Source organism: Barbus barbus, assembly GCF_936440315.1.
Source record: "Barbus barbus genome assembly, chromosome: 41".
NCBI classification, from domain to species: Eukaryota; Metazoa; Chordata; class Actinopteri; order Cypriniformes; family Cyprinidae; genus Barbus; species Barbus barbus.
The window spans coordinates 21049252-21073006 of record NC_136719.1 but is presented as its reverse complement, the minus strand read 5'-3'; the positions used below and the strand labels follow the sequence as shown (position 1 = coordinate 21073006).

Here is a 23755-nt window from a genome sequence, read left to right as displayed (position 1 = left end):
CCTGCATGTTGCGTGTATGTGTCTTTGCTAGCTTGTGTGTACTTAAGTTTGGCAGAGATTTTCAAAAAAGCTTGCTCTTTAGGATGTTCCTCATTAGTATGAATATTAATGTGGCCAGAAAAAAGAGGGAAGGCAGTAGGACAGGGAGGAAAAATGTAAAAGGAATTTGGAAGAGCTTTTTAAAGGGGCCATTTCATCTGAATCGTTATTTTTTTGCGGTCCTCCCAAGGCTCGTAACTGGTGGTCTATGAAGAGAGACAAGCCGCAGAGGGGCTTCATTTAAAACCTAAAGGTCACAGCACAGAGAAAGGTCTCCAGCTCAGCCAAAAGTATAAAAAAGTGGAGGTGGAGAAAGAGAGAGAAAGAAAGAAAAGAGAGGGAGAGAGAACGAAGGGTGAGGGGCACGAGTGCATGAGTAAAATGATATAAGGGATAAATGGCAACCGATGAATGCGAATGTATTAAGAACACAGATCAAGCCAAATGTAATGACATAAAACAGAAGAAAAAAAGACAGCAAATGAGGGAGAAACATGATGAAATCATTAAAAGCAAACAGAACACTGTGTATTTTTCTAATGAGCTTATGTGCAGCATTGATTCCATCCAACCATATGGCAAGATATTTTCTTATCCTCTTTTTGTTGATTCTTTCACATGCAATTATTTTTCTGGACAGCTCTTCGGACGAAATCAAAACGCTGTTAGGAAATGTGCCAGCATGCCCAGAAATCTGCACCAGAGCCATCCCTTAAAAGTGCATTGGCATGCTGCCTTTAATGCAGGTACCTGGCAGTCACGCTTTTCCAGCTTGGTTAAAACCCAGAGTCTTTGTCAGATGGGAAATTAATTTTGCCGTGTTCCCTACCATGTGTAAATCTTTTCCACTCAGCAATTATACGCCAAGAACAAAAGCCACCATTACAATTTCAAAGCAAAGTGCTTACGCTCTTCATGCCATCAGTATTAAAGCCATTCATTTGCTCAATGAGTATTGTGCAAAGGTGTTCAAGCACTGGTTGTTTGTTGCAGTCTAATCTCTGCCATCTCCCCAACCACAATGGCAGCTAGTCCTTAACACACCTCTGTAGTCAATCACTTGTTTATCTGTGGGTTCACTTAAATTACCCAGTGAGTGCACCACACAACAGCACAAACCCAGAAGAGCAGTGCGAGCCAGACGACAGACCTTGATCTAAAGCCCTGCACTCTGCACTGATAACACACCGGCTTTCCCTTTAATGTCCCCAGCACAGAGAGATGCACCAGGCCCCCTAGTAAAAGGAATGCCCCTGCTCGCTTGTAAAAGTAGGATCCCTGGAAGACAGAAAGAGAGAAAGCGAGTGGGGGATGGGCAGGAACGGCAACAAAGGGAAGGAGGAAAATCACACATCCAGGAATTAACTCCCTCTATCCATTGCCTGGATCAATCCCCTCTGCAATTCCCAATCCGCCCCCATCTCTCTTAAACTCATACCCAATTCCAATCATGGCCACAGTAAAGCTCTCTTGTAAAATACCACAATGCGACCTCAGACTTCAGTAAATTAGATGCCGCTTGGACCCGTTTGCTTTGAAATACAACGCAGGTCTGCCTGGAGCAGCATTAAAACTGAGGTCAGCTCAGCCACTGCACACGAGAGATATTCCCCCTGCCATAACGGTGTGTTTGCGCGGAGGTATGTTTGCAAACCTCATTTAAAGGAGCCGAATGAGAGGCTCAAGCCTGCCAGCTTGGCATCGCTTTCGTGCATGTTTGTCAGCGGCTGTCCGCACGGGTCCCTGGCGAGGGTGTACCCAGTATGCGTCAACGCACTCCTCGAGCCAGGCATGGCCACCGATCAGATGGATGATCAAACTCTAATCATTCCCTCACGACCCATCCTGGGTAAAGCTGTCATTAATTTTGCGGAATTACATCAAATTGGAGACATTCTTTATGCGGCCCACGGCCTACAGACAGTTATACGATGGGGACTGCTGTGCTAAGCAGATGGGGCAGCTTGGCCGTGCATACTAAATACAGCTGCCCCCCTTCATGTTTCTCCTTTTCTCTTTGGCACACCAGCTCCCTCTCTCCGTCCCTTTATCTCTGTCACTTACATACTTCCCTCACTCTTTGTCTTCTACCCTTCTGGGGTCTTTGATAACTTTAAGATTTTACTTTACGTTTTCTCCCTGCCCTTCAACAATTCAGCATTTTCTTTGTTTCTCTCACTTTCCATTTAGGAAGGACTACATGTTCAGGGTATGGTGGGTGTTTGTTATTGACGTTTACACTCCCTCCTCCCATTTCTTACTGAAGATGCCACCATGAAATAAACAAAAATGCCCCACCCCAGAAAACCCACTGTTAGCTTAACCATGTTGCAAATAAATGCATGCTACTGCATGCCAACCGCAGTCACTGCGCACTCAATCAAGATGCTGTAATCTGTCACATAAGCAAGAATATGTCATGTCTCTTGCTGTGAAACACAGTAATATAGTTAATCATCTATATTTTGTCATGCACGGATATGTTTTAATTTAGTTGATTTGATTTCTTTTTTTTTTTACAGGAGAGCATTAGAAAAGAAACATTAGATCAGGGGTCCTCAAACTGTTATTGGATCTTAAACTAAGAAAAAAATAAAACGCACTTTGTTCAAAGGTTTGGAGTCGGTTATATTTTTTAAATGTTTTTGAAAGAAGCCTCATCATGGCTATATTTACTGAACAAAAATACAGTAAAAAAAAACTAACATTGTGTACTATTCATGCAATGTAAAAAACTGTTGTCTATTTGAATATATTTTAAGACGCAATTTATCCCTGTGATGCAAAGCTGAATTGGACTCAATCCAGTCTTCAGAGTCACATGATCCTTCAGAAATCATTCTAATATATCAATTTGCTGCTCAAGAAACATTATAAATATCAATGTAGAAAACAGTTGCTTGATATTTTTTGTGGAAATTCTTTATCCTTCTTTGATCAAAGTTGTCCTGACGTATTGTCAGACCCATACTCGAAATTGGTGCTCTGCGTTTAACCCATCCAAGTGCACACACAGCAGTGAGTAGTGAACAAACACACACACACACACACACACACACACACACACACACACACACACACACACACACACACACACACACACACACACACACACACACCCGGAGCAGTGGGCAGCCAATGCTGCGGCGCCCGGGGAGCAGTTGTGGGTTCGGTGACTTGCTCAAGGGCACCTCAGTCGTGGTATTGAGGGTGTAGAGAGCGCTGGACATTCACTCCCCCCACCTACAATCCCTTCCGGCCGGAGACTCGAACCCGCAACCTTTCGATTACGAGTCCGACTCTCTAACCATTAGGCCACGACTTCCAACTTAATGCATCCTTGTTAAATAAAAGTTTTAATAATCATGCAAGTTTCTATTAAACATCAAATGCATTAAATTTAGTAGTGTATTTAACAAATAATATATTAAAGTATTTTTAATAAAATTTACAATTAAGAAGCTAAAATTAAACAAAAAAATTCTAAATGTATTAAGTAAAACTAAAAACATGCAAATTTATAACTTTCTACATCAGTAATGATTATTATAATGCATTTACAATGTAAACATCATAAAGTTATGATCAAATCTGTTCAGTGCTCTGAGTACAGCAAACATATTCATTGTCTTGCCAGCTGAGAGTAACTAGGCAAAACACGGTAGATCCATGTTGATACAGATTACAAAGGTCTAATTCGTTGAAAACAATTCAGATTACCACAAAAATTCAATAGTTGTCATCCTATATGTTTTGCAGTATCTATAAAACAAGCAAGTGGAATCCCTGACCAGTTTAGTAATGAGATGATAAAATGACTGGCCAACATAAGTCTGGCCTGCACCAGATCTTCTCATTGATCTCCTCAAAAACACTTGACATGGAGCGCCTGGGAGGAGGAGCGAGGTTAGGAGTGTCATGGGCCTGAGGGAGACTCGTCATCAAGCAAGGTCGGTAACACACTGTCTGTGTGCCATCAATCACACGCCTCTACCACCCCCCCTTCCTGCCTGCCTGCCTCTCACAGCCTTCGATGCATTTCAGCCAAGCTCACTCTGTTAAAACAATCTCAGCACCTTTATTGGGCTGCCTCATTTACTGCCTGCATGCAATTACAGGCTCAGGGTGGCCATCTTGTTTGCAGTGGCCGCGGCTGTCTTCCTTGCAGTGCAAACTGGTTCTGATGGCTCAAAACACAAAAAAATAAGGTGATATTTTATCAGTGGTTAAATCATTTAATCATTTTGAGGCTGATTTAGAGAACTCAAATGTGCAGGCAGGCAGTACAGCACTGTAAGATCTTATAATAGTGAAAGATTCACTTAAGCCCCAAATCCTTAACATCAAAGGATGTGAGTGTTAAATTGGCACTTCGTTTAGAATGTATATATCACTTTGACTTCTGACCTCCTAATAGCACCATGAGACCTGAGTGTTGTATGTGCCAAATTCCTCAAGAAAGTTCTTCTCCGATATAATCATTCATCCATTTAAGCATGCCACAAATATGAAAGATAACATGCCTGGCTGATCCAAGCTATTACTCCAGCTTTATGGAAAAATAAAGTGGAATTTTACTTCTAAATTGTAAAGAAGACACTGATACACATCTGAAAGACAGTGATTTAAAAATTTATGGGCCTTCACTTTATTTCACAATATGATTAAGCCTAATCATATTGTCATTCTAATAAAAGGAAGATTATATTTTAAGTAATAGTAATATGTTAACCCCGTAGTGGGCAATAGGCCCTCACAACCCTTCCCTCTTTATAGTGCTTTTCCTAAAAGTATACTGCCATCTGGTGTTCATAACGAGAAGCTCGAATTTAAGACTTCCCCAATATTTTTTTCTATGAAATATTTATTACATGTATTCTAAATCCTTTTATTTCACTTTGTTTTTTACACGGATTGAGCTGACAGTTATATCAGCTTATTATAAGTGAATTTAAGTGTGAGAGACAAACATTTGTGGGAATTATTGAAACACGATAGGCATTTAGCATCTGCTTTTCAGCTTCACAGGCAAGCATTCTAGTTTCAAGTTTCTGTGAGTCAGAAAGAAATGTAGAGTGCTGTTTACTCAAGCTGAATGTGTGTGCCTACTGAGACTCAAAGCGGAATAACACTGAAAAGATGTCGTTTAAAGACATTAGGTTATTGCAGTCATCAGTCAAGCATGGGGAGAGACAATGTAAACCATATATGTCTGACTCAGGTGCTTTATATTATGTCCCAGGGATTGCTGCATATTATATAAAATGCATCTTTCAAACCTCAAACATTCGAATCCTTCTTTTGAACCGGATCTTTTTAAAGAATCTTTTGAAACTGTTTACAACAGACCGACCGAATCGTTCTAAACGAACTGAATCGGCTCGAGCGGATCTCGAGTCATCTAAACAAGAGACATGTCCGGTTCGTAACAAACCCACGATTGAGCTGATAGTTTGAGTTTGATTGTACTTCAAGTAGGGGCTAGTTAGAAATCAATCAATCAATCAATAAAACATAGAAATAAAAATAGAACATTCTGCTCCATGCATGGCATTTATATTAATTTGCATATGCATTTTTAGTCGAGAAGTATTTTAATGAATCATTGCATTGTTGTCTTAGACCGTTCAAAAGAACCGATTCGCGGAAACGAGTCAGACTTCCCATCACTAGTTCATTTCGCAATCGCGTTGCTTTTCTCCATGCGTTCCTGACCTGCACCTATCACATTGGTCAGCAGTTGACTGACACATTTATTTAACCAATAGAAACCAAGTCGATGAATCCGATGAGAAATGCGAACCAATCAAAGCTCCAATAGCTATACCGTTACCATGACGTCTGACTTTTCACGTCGACCTTCAAAGCCTCGTCATTACAGATGGGGATTTTAGTTTTTTTGAGTCTCTGAGCCATTATTCAGATCCAGCTCTGGAACTACATTTCCCATAATGCACCGAGACCCCCAGAGCACCCATGCTTCTGTTTTTGTTATTGTTGTGAGGTTCAGCTCATCTCGGCGAATGTGTCAGTGTAAATTGTTCTTGTCATCAGTCTCATACATGTTTTCTCCTTTATCACCGAACATCGCTTTCCAAGAGGACATTGTTCTGATTATCTAAGATAAATCGGGTGAGTTTTGTTATACGACGCTTGCGGTTTTTTCCACAAAGAAAAAAATGCTGCATGTTCAGTAGCACGCAGCTACTGTAGAGACAAAAGCATGCCATGTTTATAACATCCCATCTCATTTGAGGCAGTCCCAGGGAATTGTCTATTGACTATTACAGTGTTATAATATTGTCATGTCCTTTTTAAAATTGCTGTAACAAAGTGTCAGATCTGCGTATGCATTGTTTTTCTTGTTTGTTGCCACGCTGTAGAGTAACTTGAGATTGTTTCTAACTTTGGGCCTCGCTTGCAATAGCCATCCACGATTGTTGGCAATGCAAAAGTATTAGTTTTGTTTTTGCTAGTCAGTAAAACCAATAAACAAAGGAGTAAACTATTGTAGCAATTATTGAACTATTGTAAACATTATTTTTATTATGCCACAACAATCTGGTGTTACATGTCAAGTAATATTTAAGTACATTATATTAGTGTATATCTGTTGTTTTTCACTTGTTTCGCTCATTTTACCAGCTATTTTATTTTAAATGAGTCACATCACGAGGAATCAAGTTATCTTTAATCTTTTCAAATAAAAAAGCATTGAAGCTGGAAGTTTCTGACATCAGAAAGCGTCCTTGGCCTGTTCATGGAGAGTCTAATTATGGAGTGTGTAGTTTATTATGTGGTTCTAATGATGAACCCACCTGTCATTGCTTGTAATCCATGCAGTTCACAAAGTCAGTCACAGCATTTGTGGCACCCGACAGCCTGTCACTAATGCTCTCTAAGAGCTGATGTGTGTCCGACTAAAGAAAGTCTGCACTCAACATCACTCATCTCCTCTTCACTTGCGCAATACACTCACCTCTCCCCTACTGTGCTCAATAAGCTTTGATAATAATGTCCATACAACTGTATTACTGTATATTGTGCAATTGTAAATGTGGATATAGGCAAATAGGGCATACATATAAAGATAGTGTATTTGCAAAAGTGTATTTTAACAGTGATGCCATAGAAGAGCCATTTTGGGTTCCCCAAAGAACCGTTCTGTGACCAGTTCTTAAAGAACCATGTTTTTTTAATAATCTAAAAAGCCTTTTTCCACTATAAAGTAACTTTTGAGGAATGTAGATGTTCCATGGATGTGAAAAAAAACAAAAAAATGTTTTAGATAAAATGTGGATATAGCGTATTAATGTTTTTTTTTTTTTTTTTTTAAAGATTATTGTTTTGATATACTTCAATGGGATAAATGGTGTCTATTAACTTTTTCTTACCCTCAGGATTTTGTTAAATTTTATTTTATTTTGTATGCATTTTTGTTTTTCTATAATGTTTTTAAACCATTATTTCAGCTCAATGGAATTTTTTTTTGTTTTTTTTTGGAAATGCCAATATTTCACATAATCTCTCAAATAATCACACCATAAAACTACATGTATAATAATTAAAGGAATGCTAAAAAAAAAATTCTTAAGTAGTTTTAAATGGCATGCCAATTATCATTTTACTATTTACCTAGGTGCATCCCTATTCTGTTGCCATGGAGAAGACATGGGGGGTGGAGTTTCGCAATGTTGGAAGTTGCTACTTTCCTCAGAGCAGAGTGGACTGCCACTACACCATCAACCCACAGCACACATGGGCCAGTAATGACTGGATTGGACTATTTAAGGTAAGAGATAGTGCCATCTCCAGGTTCTTCAGCATTGATGTAGCTATTTTGCTTAATTAAAGTTGTTCTGTGTCCTTTTACCCTCAGGTTGGCTGGTCATCAGTCAAGGACTACCATACGTTTGTTTGGGCAGTAGCTCCATCCAGCTACAAAGAGGGGACCTCTGCCAACTGCTGTGTTAATTTCCAAGGTCCCTGAAGCATTGATTTGAGTGTTCAAGCCCTCTTGAAAGTCAGCCGATAGTCTCAATACAGTATGAATAAAGAATAGAGTGCTTTAGGGACATTAAAGGAGCTAATTACAGTTTATTGCATTGATTCACCCAACTGCTGGTCTCATTCACTGAGGTGCATTCAGTACATTAGCAAATGTTCCTCCTCGAATGGCCTGTGAAGGAGATAAAATGCCACAAAGGAATTCGCCTGTAGTTAGTTAGTTAGTAGGGATGGGCAGGATGCTCCCAAATTACCCTTGACTGACTTGCTTCTCTGCACATTTTTATGTAGAGTTGGAGATGCTTTAAAAAGAATGATTTTAGAGATGCAATTTATTTGAAAAGGTTTTATCTTGCTATGCTACAGCGTGCAGTTCTATCAACATGGTAAAACCCCATGACACCCATTAAATTTAGTGCAAACATACCTGATTTTCTAATTATTCCCTATAGCCGATTAATATTAAAGAGTCGATTAATCTTTGAGACAACCCAGTGACTACCTGATTTTTGAAAAGCACATCTGTAGTAATTAATCTACAGTGTGGACCTTATATCCTTCTTTTAAAGTAACATTCCTTAACGTTCAAGTTTGGGGTCAGTAACATTTTGTTGTTGCTTGTTTGTTTTTGAAAGAAGTCTATACTCACCAAGCCTGCATTTTTTTATAAAAAAAATAGTACAATATTAATACAACTTAGAGTAATTTTTCTGTTTGAATACATTTTAAAATGTCATTTATTCCTGCAATGACAAAGTTGAATTTTCAGCATCATCACTCCAGTCTTCAGTGTCACTGAAGCATGATGCTTCAAAACTCATTCTAATAGACTGATTTACTGCTTAAGAAACATTTCTGATCATTATTAATTGTGCTTGTTAATATTTTGGTAGACACAATTTTACATTTTTTAATGATTATTTGATTAATAGAAAATATAGCCATTTAATAAAAAGAACAGCCATTTACTTGAAATTAAAATTGTAACATTATAAATGTATTTACAGTCACTTTTCATCAATTTAATGCATCCTTGTTGAATAAAAGTATTAATTTCTTTAAAAAAACAAAAAAAAAAAAACAATTTTTGAATGGTAGTGCAAGTCTTGAGTTTTTGCAAGTGTGTGTCTGTGAAAGTGTCATCTGGGCTGAGATTTGCACGGTGCAGAATTGTAATTTGTGGTGAGTAATGGTGATGTAGACAGTGCATTTATGACCTCAGAAAGAAACCACATGAGGTCATCAGCAGTGCCCCAGGCTTCATGTGGTTGTCTATGAAATCTCCAAATTCACTCACTATGAATAACCAGACAGGAAATATTTAAATATGCTTCGCCTATATTCAAAACCAGAGCCGACACATGACAATTGTTTATAATTTTGTTGGCCTTTCACAGCTGCCCTCTTCTCTCCCCTCTTCAGCTTCTTACCTACCAGGGCCTAATGCCCAGCAGTACCAGTTTGTGTATGTGGATGGAAAAGAAGAGGTTTGTTCTCGCAGCACTGCCTTTACCTTCTCAGCCCCAAAGCCCCTTGAGGAGCTGATGACTCTGGAGGAGGAGGGTCAGGGGGAGGAAGTGGCCGAGGACATGTTGCTGGTCATCCCCAGAGCCCAGCTACTGCAGGTCAGAGGCTCTCAAAAAATATGTTAAGACTTTAATTCAGTCCATCATTTCACACAAATGAGACACAATAAGACTATGCCGGATCCAGTTGCCTAGGGTGGAAGCATTACCTGCAGATGCATAACCTGCTGCTTCCAAACACAATAATAGAGCCAAAACATCCTTCTATAGCCAAAAATAGCAAGGAAATAGTAGTACTGCACAAATCATATCACAAATAAAATGTTATACAATTTTTATTCACTAAACAATTTATATGTGACCGTGGACCATAAAACCAGTCTTAAGTGTCAGTTAAAAGTGTTTCATACTTTTTTCCTAGCAAGTTAGAAAAGTTTACAGTAATACAATAAAAATTACACTGTTGTTTGGGCAAGAAAGGGTAAAAATGCAATTGAGAGATCTCCCAGTGTATAGACACTTTTATCCACAGAAGGCTATAGACCTCAGACAGACAGTCTCCATTTTAACATTGCCACAATGTGTGGGTTTGTTGTGTGGTTTAAAAATCACACGAACAGCTTTAGACGCCTGTGTTGAGCTTTCCAACCAAGTCAATAATGCTGTTTTGTTACTGATATAGCATTGGTGCTGTCTTATATCTCTTACTGTTTTTATTTGATTTGACTTTAGAGGTGATGTATTTTTTAAGCATTTGTGAGAAAAAAAGACATTTAAGATAATTATTTATATTATATAATCACACTAAACTTTATTATTAATTATAGTATAAGATCATGCATTTAATGAATTACTTGATCTGCCACAATAATGTTTTCACAGCAAATACTGATATTAGCCATTAGGGTTGTCAGTTTTCAATCATTCCCATGATCGATCGTCATTTAAATTAACATTCAATTAATCGATTAATGGTTAACCTTAATACTGAAAAATGCATCTACTGTCACCGGCATGACAGGATGTGCAAAAGCCACTCAGAACGCCAGTTTCCTCACCCGAATGAAAGGCTTTTTTAGTCTAAATAAAAGGCTAGTAGCAGGATTGTAAAATTAAGATTTCTTGGGCATAAATTAAGAATTAGTTCCTACAATTTATTAATTTGTTCCCTCATTTGAGTTAAATCATGGGTTATCTAGGGAACAAATTAATGAAACATGGACTGTGGCCACAAATGAATAAGCCGTAGTTGTAGGAATATATATATATACTGTATATATATTAGTTTGGATCAAATTAAAAGCATAATTTGTACATTAGTGAATCGTCACCGTTCCTCATCTCTGCTTGCATGTTTTTGGTGCGTGAGCCGCACGCACCCCAAAATTAAATTGCTTAATTGAACATCGATAGCTTTAATCGATTACATCTCTTATCGACAATTACTTGATTGTTGATTAATTACTGACATCCCTAATTGATATGTTATTAACTTGATTAATCAGCATATAGGGTAATTAATTCAACTTTTTATTTCAAATCTTTTTATTAGCATTTTCAGTGACAGTTACAGTATGGTACATCATAGAAAGAAAAGTAATAGACCACAGGAAACAGTCTATCATTAATCTCTCCCACAAACCTTCCCTCAACCCAAATATCCCCCTAAATGATTCAAACTGAGGAAAAGAAAACTAATAATAAATTAAATAAATAAACCAGTAATTAAAGAAAATAATAACAGTAAACTTTAAATTCCTTCCGAAGTCAGTTTTATAATAGTTATGGATCGTTACCAGTTGGAGGTGAACAAGGTAAACCTTTAATGTAATTTAAGAAGGGATCCCAAGTCTTCTAAAAGGATTTAAGTGAACCAGAGAGTGAACATCTCAATTTCTCAAGCCCAACACAATAGAAAATGTCCTGTATCCACCTGTCATGAGATGGAGGGGAAGTATACTTCCACTTAAGTAGAATAGCCCGTCTGGCCAAGATTATTTTGAAAGTAATGGCTGTCCAAAGGAGAAATGCAGAATCTAAGCTAGATGAGGGAAAAAAATCATTGTTAAGGATGCAAGTAGAGTCTCTGTAAACCGTGATGTCTTCAAAATTGGACCCAGATTCTGAGGGAGCTGGTTATTATCAGATTATCTGAGACGTTGTTTACAACTAAGGGCATTAATTCAACTTTTTAATCGATTGATGTACAACTGACCTAATTTACAACTGGGTCTCCATCATATGTATTTTTTAAATTAATGTCTTAATCTTTCTCTGTTGTTTTTCCCTAACAAGAGTCGTCTCCAGGAGTGTTTGAAGGAGCGTGCTGAGCTGCTCCAGGCTCTGGAAGCAGCAGACCAGAACGTGGAGAGGGAGAAAGGCAGGAGAGAGAGAGACAGAAGCTCCTGGGAGCAGAGCCGCAAGGAGCTGGAAAGAAAGATCAGTGAGCTGAAGGAGGAAGTGAGAGAATATAGGGAGAAAGTTGAGGAGATGAAGAAGAAGCAGAAGGTAGTGTAAACACTCATGATCCTGTGTGGTCAGCCCCGGGTCACAGTTGTGTGTATATTTAGTCTTTACTGTGTTTACTGTGGTGTATATGTTCACACACACTGACAGAAAGCTAACTGCTAAACGATTTTTAGTGTTACGCTTTAGAGTAAACACCTCACTACCATCACACCTCTCTCTTTTAGGAAGTTGAGGATGTAGGGGAAGCCCTGACAGAGGAGAAGAGAGCCCTGCTGGCTCAAAAAGAAGCTAATGAGCAGCGAATCAGAGAGCTAGAGGAGGACATTAAATTCCTTACCCAGAGAGGCCTGGAGAGAGAGACTGACCTAGAAAGGTGAGAAGCTTTGTCTCTTAGTTCTTGAATGTAGGGCTGGGTATTGTTTTAGATTTCTCAGTTTGATTTGATTCCAATTCATTTGGGTGCATTTCATATAATGAACATTTTGATTTACATATGAAAGAAGCTGTCTCTCTGTTGATGCTGTAAATTATATAGGGCAGTGGTTCAGACTAATTCAAACCATTTAGAATCAACTCATAAGAGACATTCATTTAGGAAATCAGGCTACAATCGCAGCTATAATAGCAGTCACATTCTATGTTTTTTAATAAGTGATGCACTGAAATTTCAAAAATAGTTCTGAAGGGACGAAATTATTGACTGAAACAATTGGCACTTCTCTGATGACTCTGGTGCCTATTCCGTGCACAAACAGTGGATAAGCTACAAAACGTCAGCTGTGTGGATGCACTTTGCTGTGACCAATGCTAGAGTAGAAAAATGTAACATTTGTTAGGCTGAAATGTGGAGAAGTGGCTTGTTTCCAAAGAATTTTACTACAACTGGTTCATCACTGATAAACCAGACAACCTGAACTGCATACCGAGTTTAATTACCAAAACATTGGTTTCAGATTTTGCCTAAATGAAAAGTATAATTTTGATTTCGGTGCTTTTGAAAAAAAAAATATTTTAATGCATTACTATTTTTACTGTTTTAATTCACTAAAAATAACCCATAAGAGTTTATAAGAGGTATGCTATTAGCATGTATCAAATTTGTCTCCAGTAACCACTTGTCATCCAGTTTCCTAAATATTTTCTCTTAATTTCATGACTACATACTTCAACAAGTGGTCTAAAGGCTACACACACATACTACATAATTATCACTGCATGTTGATGACTTGTGCATTGAATTAAGCATTTTTAAGCTCTTTCTATTCTGAAAAGTTTAAAATCATTGTTTTGTTGCATTACATGTCCTACTATGTTCTCTGGGGCACATCATGACATGATAGGGTTTCATATGATGTGGCCATATGCACCCTTGACTACATCTAAATGTTGCTGGAGTGATTGGACCCCCACTAGAGCTCAGTTTAGCACAGTAAATAATGTCTTATTGTCTCTATGAGCCACATGGTTGCATTGGTTCTCTGGTGTTGTATCTGTGTAGGATGAGGGAACGGGCCAATAAAGCAGCAGCACAAAAGAAGGAAGATGAGGATGAACACAAGAACCTGAAGGTTTGTCAGCTAACATTTATGCACTTATGCAAGCATAAATACAAGTACATGGTCATAACTGCATCATTGTTTTGTGTATTACTCTAGATAAAGTTGGATCAAACAGAGAAGGAGCTGCACAGTCTGTCAGCAGAGTTCCAGAGTCTGAGAAGCTCTCTGGCCCAGAGAGATACACATGCCCTACAGCTCCGAGACACCATCACCACCCTCACACACAAACTCAACAGCGCTCACAGGAAGGAGGTAACACTCCAGTAGTTTTCACACCCCAGCTTTCACCTTGGATGTCTTGTGAGGTGTACACAGGATGTATTGTCTCAGAATAGATACTTGACGCCATTTATCTGTGAAGTGCATGTTATCTATAAGAGGGTCAAGGTTTGACTGGTTAGCATGGTCCAGACAGCCCCTGCTGTTAGATGTTGTAATTACACCATGTGGGGGCAGAAAGCATGTCTTTTAAAAAACAACAACTAATAAATTGATTTTTTTACGATCAACATATAAATATTTCATTTTATTATAGTGTGCACTACCATTCAAAAATTTGGGATTGGTAAGATTTTTTCATGATTTTAAAGAAGTCTATTATTCTCAACAAGGCTGCATTTATTTGTTCTAAAAATTTATATATTGTGAAATATTATTACAATTTAAAATAAATAAATATTTTAAAATGTAATTTATTCCTGTGGTACAAAGCTGAATTTTCTGTAGTCATTACTCAGGTCTTCATTGTCACATGATACCTTAGAAAACATTCTGATATGCTTTTGTAGAAGCCGTTATTGTTTTCAGGATTCTTTGAGAAAATTTATTTCAAGTTTTTTTTTGTAACAATGTAAAATGTCTTTACTGACACTTAATTATCAACTGTATATAACTTGCCCCCTGCATCTTGTAAATAGTCCATTGTTGTAAATGCAGATGTGACAAATCTGAACAATGTCTATATAGATCAGAAAATAAAGAAATTGATGCAGATGGATGCTAGGAGTCATGTATGCCCCCCTAACTGCCTGTAGACTGTCACCATCTTTTGAGCATGACATGATTGTGTTGTTGTTGAGCAGGCAGCCAATGAAGTGGCTTTGAGTGAACTCCGGAGTGTTCAAGAGCATCTGAACGTGAGTGAACGCTGTGTGGAGACTCTGAGGGGGCAGCTGAGAGACATGGTCGCTCAGAGGGACACCGCACACGCCGAGCTCCATCAGGCCCGTCTGCAGGCCGCACAGCTTACACTTCAGCTGGCAGATGCCAGTCTGGCTCTGAGAGAGGGCAGGGCCAAATGGGCACATGAGAAAGAGACCCTGCAGCAGAATGCTGAGGTACGTATAGTAAATAAATAAAAAAACCCCACAAAGGTAGCTTTGAGACTGTTGTTCTTTAAAGTAATTTCATGACTTGACAGTTGGACAAAGTGCGTCTGGAACGCCTAAATGATGAGATCCAGCAGAAGGAGGAGGTGTTGCAAGAGGCGAGGATGGAGAGAGAGAAAGCAGTGGTGGAGCTGGGACGAGAGAAAGACTGCAATCGGGTAAATACAAAAACTCTTTTAAAAAGAAGCTAATATGCTAATGCACAAACTTTATTTAATAACTTAATTATTACTATAATTAACAAATTACTTTCAAACAATGGCATGTAGCTTAATCTCAAATAAACACAGTTTCAAATTTTTCAAGTAATTAAGTAAACCGCAATAAAAACAGAAATAAAGAGCAGTGGTTTTCTTGTCAATATGTTTTTAGTCGTGTCTGTTTAATAGTGTTAACAGTTATCATGGTCAGTATCACATATTTGCTTACATTTGTTTAGTGACCTAGAATGACCTCGACCATTTACATTTTTATAAAATGTAAACTGAGGCATAAATTACATTTGCAATGTAATATCAATCTAAATATTTTAAGACATGTACTGTTATGGTTTCTAGTCCTCTTGTGAAAATTGTGTTTGTGTGTTTAGGTTCAGCTAAGCGAGACTCGTCGTGAGCTGCAAGAGCTGAAGGCCAGTCTCAGAGTGGCTCAGAAAGAGAAGGAGCAGTTGCAGACAGAAATACAGGCAAGATCTCTGCAGTTCTCACAAAACTCTTAAGTGCTCACTGCTGTCTTGTTCTTATTAAAGACATCTTAAAAGTTCTCACAGCTCATCCAACAAGTTTACAGAGTGTGCTCAGTCTCTTGGTAAACAACTATCTCATTCACATGAGCCTGAAGGCATAGCAGAAACATGCTGTTGTACCAGTCCTAAACACCAGATGCAAGCTGTCTCTCAAGAGTATGTTTTGCTCTCTGTGTGTCTGACAGCACTGGTTTAAAGCAATTTTCCACATACACTGGAAGCCGAGCAGGCTAGCGGCCCGAGGGATTTAAACAGAGAGATCTGACACTTGTTTTTTTGTTAGTATTTGCATGAATTCTTAAGTAATGAAATATTACGTGAGCTATAAACGTTAAATGATCCTTTCTAGGTGGAGGAACATCTGGTTAGTATGTTACCTATGTAAGGGCTGTGAATGGAGTTTGCAGAAAATAAACATAAGAGTTCGGTCATGCATATGTAGTTATGTGGCACCTTTATGGTATCTTTGTGTGGGTACCAAGTGAAAGTAGCCAGGTTTACATTTTTGGATATTAATGATGTAAGATTAACATCTGAATAAAACTGGCTGATGGTTTCTTTCTATTATTTAGGGTGACCGTATGTCCTATTTTTCGGCTGGGATTTCTAAATGACCAAAAATGTCTAGGTTTGGACTTTGTTTTCCAATTGTTTTTATATTTTCTGAAGGTAATGACTGAAAAGTAGTTTGACTAATAGCATTCAGGCATTGTACATAATTGACCAATCGTGGCGTGCAAGAAGGTGGGACTGTAGAGAGCAATTTTTTCAATATGAAGTCAATATGAAAACAAAGGCAAAACCTGGACATTTTAGGCAATTTCAAAATCCTGGCCAGGACATACCCAGGAAAAAGAGGTTGTATGGCCACCCTATATTATTTATTGAAAATTACCTAGAATATTTAAGCTACTTTAAGCTATAATTTTAAACCTAAAACAGTTTTACAAAGATTTAGGGTAAGTACAAAGTACAAGGGTAAGTACAAAGTAATTACCATCATTTTCTCTATAGCTGTACTGAGAAAAGAGAAAAACAAGAGAAAAAAGGAAATTGGATGTAACAATGAACTAACTAAAAACAACTTTGCAAATGCAAATCTGAGTATACTTATTAGGATGAGTGCACTCAGTAATCCCATGTGTTCACATTGGTATCGGACAATCACAATATTACAAACCCTTAAATTTTATTTTCCACGCAACCCTAACAGCAAAGTACCAAGTATTTACTGAAATGTTATCTGTTAAGAAGAGGATGAGGGACATTATGGTATTTTAAACATTACAATGTACCTTTATTTCATCTTACAATGTGAGGTTTGTTAACTGTGTGTGTGTGTGTGCAGGAAGTGATGGAGTACAGCCGTCAGCTGGAGAGAAGGCTGGAGGTGCTGAGCGATTCTAAATGGAGTGAGACGGCGCTGCTGCAGAGCAGTGAGTCACTGTGCTTTCTTTAATTCTGTACAAACATCACTACACAACGACACTATTGTGGGTCTGTCTCTTTTCTTTATTGCCCTCACACAACAATACCACAGAACTCCAGGCGGTAGACAGCCACATCATAAAATGCCACACACCACTGCACAACACTGCGTTATACGGCCCTGCACAATGACGAGACTTTAGCGCCATACAACGCAGCACAAATTTGAGGTTTTCACCAAAATTAGTTTATTAAGCCCTATTCTATCGATCCCAATGCTCCAAATAGTAATTAAATATCTAAAATGATCTTTATTTGTATGTTTTCTGAGAGGAGTACACTTTTCTCTGCTCACTTCTGGATGACTACTGCTGATTCTCACCACAAGTTGTTGGCCTATTGTTGCAAAGTGCCGCAGCATTACAGATTTGTGAATATTAGGGATGCACGATATTGGATTTTTGCCAATATCCGATATGCCGATATTTTTCAATTCATTTTGGCCGATACAGATACCGATATATTTCCTTTTGTTTGGAAACAACACCAAGTCTCTCCTGTGCAGAAATTATTAGCAAAATATTTTTAATTATGGTTAGTTTTTAACAAGAACTTATTTGTTAGAATTAAAAGATAATGAAGGTTTTTTGACAGCACATTGAAGCTTTAAAAATAACTATAAATAAACTATATCAGTCGCTGCATTTTTGCCCCCAGAAAGATGCTGTGTTAACCCTAACATTTTATTTTAAGATTTAACATTTGTAGATGGTCTAAAGCAAAAGAGTTTAGACCAAATTCTGAAAAGCTTTTAGAGCTCATGATTTGTTTAAAAAAATAAAACATATTACACATTAATTAATAAATCAGTATATATAAAATTATTTAATTTACAAGTGTCATGTTTGTGATTTTCTTTTTCATGTAAGCTATAGCTTCTGACCATTAAATTAAAACATACTCATTATTTTAATACATCAATTACTGCTTTATTTAATCAGAAACACCGTCTAAATGTTAAATGTGTAGGCTATTTTACTTTTAATTTAAATAGAAGTAGGCCAACAGTGCCCCCTACGGAATTAAAACTCCTTACTGAGCGGGCGTTAGGACCCGGAGGAGGCTGTCACTGCAGGTGCTATTACTGTTTACTCTATCAGACACAGAACGCCTCATTCTGTACGTGCATTCTCAGTTTAAATGCAGCGATCCAAAACAGTGACTCTAATCATCATTCAGGCAAAACTTTGCTTCAAGTATGAGACACACTGCTGATGTTATTTAATCGCTAGCACACCCTGAGCACATGTGTGAGTTAATGTATTCTTATCGGCAAGACGTATCGGTATCATTTTTCATGTCGGGCCGATATTTACATTTAAAGCCATTATCGGCCGATTCCGATATCAGTCTGATAATGTCGTGCATCCCTAGTGAATATTCATATTGAATTCTCAATGACATGAGTCCAAACCTGTGAAATATGATTTTCAAACCCATGCTGCTGAAAACAAAGTGATCGCCCTGACTGACATCTGCAAAGCGCTAATACGTGCCTCTTCGTGAGCGTGCAATCTTGGTATAAAGTTATTATTGGGAAATATATGTTGGCGAGATTCACACAAACATAATCTGTTATGTCTTACATGAACGTTTAGTTAATGGTTGGGGAAAAATCTGATGTGCAACATTATCTATTAGCTATATTAATAATATAGTAATTATTATTAAGAAAAGAATTGGAGGAAATATGCAACGCTGCCTGGTGATTATATTTTGGAATCTTCAGAAAACTTTAACTTGATTTTTCTCTAAATCAGATCTGCTGACTCTTATCGCCTTCAAACGGCTAGTCATTTTTTGTCCGATTCCAGCAAGTCATATTTTGAAGGTATTTTAATGGAGAATGTGAAAATAAAAATAACACATTTTTGAAAATTTGCTCATTCCGACTCATTTTGCCAGCACGGGTCACATATTTAGTATCACTGTGAACATACACCTGCCATTTGTGGTTTCAGGTCGTGCAGAAAGCCCACTGCTGTCTGATTTTGAGGATGAGAACCCAGAGGCGTTGCAGGACGCACACTCTTCTGGGCCTCTGAACCACTACAGTCTGTGCGAGCAGCCCCAGGCCGACCTGCTGCTCCCGGCCACCCCGCCACCTTCACCCAGACACCCTTCAGGCGTGAACGCGGTGGTCATCAGCCAACCTGCACCCCTCTCATCTCCACATCAGCCCAGTGCTCACACACACGCTCACAGCTCTGAGTCGGTGAGGGTTTGTTGTCAAGTTATTGCAGTGAGAATATCCAAAAGGGATAAATGATATTTGTGTCTACATAAAAAAATATTTAGGGAAAAATTGGCACATAGGTTGGTTATTTCCATTTTCATTTATGCATTTAACGCGTTAATCCAAAGAGATTTATAGTGGATTGAAGGTACCCATTTTATCGAGTTTTGCTTTCAATGGGCATTGCTAGCGTCATGCTCTGCTGTTTGAGCTACAGCAGATTACAGTTTAATTGTATGTTACCTACATTTTATGCTATGATGTGCCCTCAACCTTCAAGGCTTCTTTACATCAAATCTAATGTAATTAAATGACACACAAGAATCTATAATTGTAATTATTATTTTTTTGCACTAGAAATATTAACAGATTTTTGTTTATCTGAATCAAGTTTTTGCACTACATTACGAGAAACCTCTGAAAAGGCACTACAATATCTACATAATTTATAAATGTTTTCATCATCCAAACAATAATCAACTCTCTGAATATCAAATTTGAGTAAAATTAGATTTTCTTGGGGATCTGAATGCTCTTGTTCTGTTTGAGAAGTGAGGTTGATACATCATAACCTTCCTTCTGTTAAGTGATTATTTATACAATTTCAACATCCTTCATGAAAGATATTACCTAAAAACTGCTGTGTTTGGGGTATCAGAGACCCTAGATATAAAACATAAATAAATGCAATGAATTTTCATAAGCTAAGATTCTCTAAATAGTGTACAAACTCTTGCCATTTGTTAATTTTGATTTATTTTATTGTATTTTTCAAGCTACAATAATATTCCTTCTAATAGAGATTGTTTAGGTTTCAAATTTAATAACTTTACCATGCGCATTAAACAAAATAAATCTCAAAAGAGAATAAGAATAAACCTATTTTCCAAAGAAAATAATATATCAGAATATTGCAGAATAATATTTCAGGCACAGTTTGTTGTAGTTCACAGAGATGCATTGAGCCAGATGGCATTTTTTTTAGTTCTCTGAATTGTTGGCAAGGTTTTTTGGCACTGACTAAAAAAAAAAAAAACCTGTAGCGTTCAGGTAAAAAAAAACAACAACCAGAATGATATCAGATCATATTTCAAACTGAAGTACTTTTGATATGCAGTTTTAAAAATCTGGTTGCACTCGTTCTTCAGACTTGCGGTGAATAGGCCCTTTATTCATGCGTATATGATTGCATGTGTGCTTTACAGGAGGAAGAGTATGAGGCCGCTATGTCACGAGGGCACAGCTCTGGAGAGGAGATGGCTCTTCTCCTGCCTGACAACAGAGACACTACCCTCAGGTACAGCACGCACAAACACACATTCACTCTCTATAAACCCCATCAGTCACACTGTCGTTATCTGTGACCTGCAGACACGGGCTCAGATAGATTTTCACATATACTCTTACACAAGCCACATAAGTAAATATGTCACTGTCCCAAAAAATATTCGGCCCTTCTCTCTCCCGAACGCCTCGCTTTATATCTCCCTGTCACAGTCTGTCACTTTTCCTGTCTTTGCACACTCGCACACGCTAATGCAGGCCTTTATTTATGGTGACAGTCCGAATATGGTGAGGAGATGGAAGTTTTGAATACCACCTCATAAAATTAGTGAGGGAGAAGAGAGCGAGAGAAAGGATAGGGGGAGTTCTGTGATGGGAGGACAAGAGGACAGATACGTTGACAGGAAGCTGTAGCAATGATTTACTGAGAGGGTAGACGGCGCTCACCGGCCAATTTTCAGCATCATTAAAACCCTTTCTCCCTCACTTCTCTCCTTCACCCTCTTTCTTTCTCTTCCTAACTCTACTCCTCCACCCCTTCCGTCAGTTTCCCTCTCTCTATCCATCTCTTTCACCCTCTGCTGTCTATAAACGCACCATTTCTTCCCAAACTCATGCTTGTCCTGTTGTGTGTGTTGTCATGCAGAGATCTGGCAGAGAGCCCCTTGTGGTGAGAGGCAGAACTGCAGGAACCGAGGGCCAGCGCAGCGTGGACTGCTTTGCACCAGTGCAACACGTGTTATGAGTTTTGTATTTAGAAGCATTTGCGCTTTATATCATATTGACATGAGTATTTAAATATGCAATTTGCTTTACACTTTATGCACTTAGAATATGCATAAGCTATTATACCTCTTTGTCGCACACGGTTTTAAGGTAACTTGCACGGATGTGTTATTTTACACATATCAACTGACAAGCAGGAGGCGTCTGTAATGAGCAGATTGAGAGAAAGGTTGTATTAGAGGCAGAAGAAGTAAAGTGTGTTTCTGTGTGTGTTTTTCAATCTTGATTTTCTTGTGTTCTGTCATAAGACTTGTACTGATATAACAATTATCATTAATCTGCATCAGCAATAATGTAAAGCACAATATCATCGAAATCCTTTCAGGTTTTAAATGTAAGATTTAGTTTGGGTGCTCTTTATTTCGTGGGTCTTGTCGTAGAAGTATTTTTAACTTTTTTTTTTTTTTTTTGAAGATAGATTGTGTGAAAGTTCACACATTAAATGATTGATTATGTGTAATGGGATACACCAGCGACTGATCGTCCTGTTTAAATGTAAGAGCAAAGAGTGGCACTTTAGATTCCTTTCAGGACGTTTACTCTCATCCTCATGGAACATTCATATGTGCAAGATCTTCTTTGGAGGAAATCCACTTTAGTATGGAGCCTGAGGGAAGTTTAATTAGTCACTTTAATTGAATTCTTTAAATTTACTTCCTCTAAATTTATATTTGGTGCTTTACTGTAGTTTCATGCAACATTGTTTTACATTAATGATAAAATTATTATTTGTAAGCAAAACAGACAGTTTAACTACTTAATGTTCCTCTTGAGGTTGGCAATACATTAGAAAGTTTTTGCAGTACTGCAAGAAGGACTTTTAATTTTAAGGCATGAATCGAACTGCTTTAAATTATGCCTCACGAAATTCAAGGAACCTCATCTTTAATTCAATTTAATGTGTGATGGCTTAATGGTGCGTCACGTGGATCATGTGGAGAACATTATTTGGCTGTGTTCAAGCTCATTACCTGAGGAAAAATTGATCATAACCATGATTACATTTTAATAACATTCACAGAGAGAATATTTTAATGCATATATTAAAAAGTAATATTATGAAAAGATATCATACATTAAAAAGTACAAGTTCTTTTTTTCCTTTTAAATGTTTGAAACATTTTCCTGTTGGGCTGACTGTAAATGCAGAACTTTTATTTTGTTTGGTTGATTTGTTCTTGCTGTTTACTGTAGGCTCATGTTTAAATAGCTCCTATATGTTATTTGCTTTTTATACAACATGTCATAATCTGTATTGACTTTAAAAGTGATGTAACCATTACACCGCACTGAAACAGGCTTTAGCGGTCACTCTGTATCCATCAGTCTACTGTATTTGTATTGTGCGCTTGACCAGGTTTTACTTTGATAGTTTAAAGCTGTATTCTAGAGCGTCATCTTAGCATCAGGATATCGGTGATTGAAAACGATTCTTATTTTTAAGAGATACACTTCATCTGAACCTGAAATCCCAGTTTGGAAAAACAAAAAAAGATTCCTGTTACCCACTATACTAAATCCAGAAACCTGTTTATGCTAAATGAATCCTAAGTAACGGTTGTCCATTTTCTTGAAATTCAGTAATGTCTAAAATAACACAGGTCATTTCAGGGCAAAATTCACTTTTTTTGTGCACTTATTCCTTCTTTCATTTATCTAATTTGTTTGTAGGTTATGCGGTTCTGTTTAGGGTGTGGGATGGGTTTCATTAATAAAATAATGTAATGTTTGTTATGTATCCATTGGCTCTTCTTAAGTATTGGATATTACCTTAAAATAAGGGTAATTTGTTTCCATTAGTTAATGCATTGGTAACATGAACTAACAATTTTACATCATTTATTACTTTGTTATTCATATTGTTTATTGTTAAAAGGATAGTTCACCCAAGAATTTGTCATTTACACACCCTCAAGTTATTCAAAATAGTTGCTGGTCCCATATGAAAAAACATAATGTAAGTCAATGGGGACCAACAACTGTGGTTACCCACATTCTTCAAAATATCTTCTTTTGTATTCAGCAGAAAAAAGGAATTCATATATAAGTTTGGAATAACTTGAGGATGAGTAAATGGTGACAGAAATTAAATTTTTGGGTGAACTAGCTCTTTAATTCATGTTAGAATTGTCTAATTTATACAACTTGTATAAATTATATTTTTATTCATTATTGTATATTTACTTATACATACTCATTTATATTTAGATTATATTTGCTGTCATCCA

At 37.5% G+C, this 23755-nt stretch overlaps 1 protein-coding gene across 1 annotated transcript; it reads left to right on the top strand.

Moving 5' to 3' along the window:
- Nucleotides 1–5864: 5864 nt before the first annotated feature.
- LOC306860883 (calcium-binding and coiled-coil domain-containing protein 1-like) lies at nt 5865–23264 on the top strand. The gene is made up of 15 exons (XM_079402884.1): nt 5865–6171; nt 7679–7831; nt 7919–8021; nt 9469–9671; nt 11868–12080; nt 12266–12414; nt 13540–13609; nt 13697–13852; nt 14683–14937; nt 15021–15146; nt 15578–15673; nt 17082–17169; nt 19183–19436; nt 20663–20754; nt 21388–23264. Exons 2-15 carry the CDS (start codon nt 7700–7702, stop codon nt 21413–21415), a joined length of 1965 nt encoding a protein of 654 aa, XP_079259010.1. The 5' UTR covers nt 5865–6171; nt 7679–7699; the 3' UTR covers nt 21416–23264.
- The last annotated feature ends 491 nt before the right edge of the window (nt 23265–23755 follow it).

Coding starts and splice junctions, on each gene's coding strand:
- LOC306860883 (XM_079402884.1), top strand. CDS start 7,700: ATGGAGAAGACATGGGGGGTGGAGTTTCGCAATGTTGGAAGTTGCTAC. Junction 14,938..15,020: donor CCCTGCAGCAGAATGCTGAG/GTACGTATAGTA, acceptor ATGACTTGACAG/TTGGACAAAGTGCGTCTGGA. Junction 17,170..19,182: donor GACGGCGCTGCTGCAGAGCA/GTGAGTCACTGT, acceptor TTGTGGTTTCAG/GTCGTGCAGAAAGCCCACTG.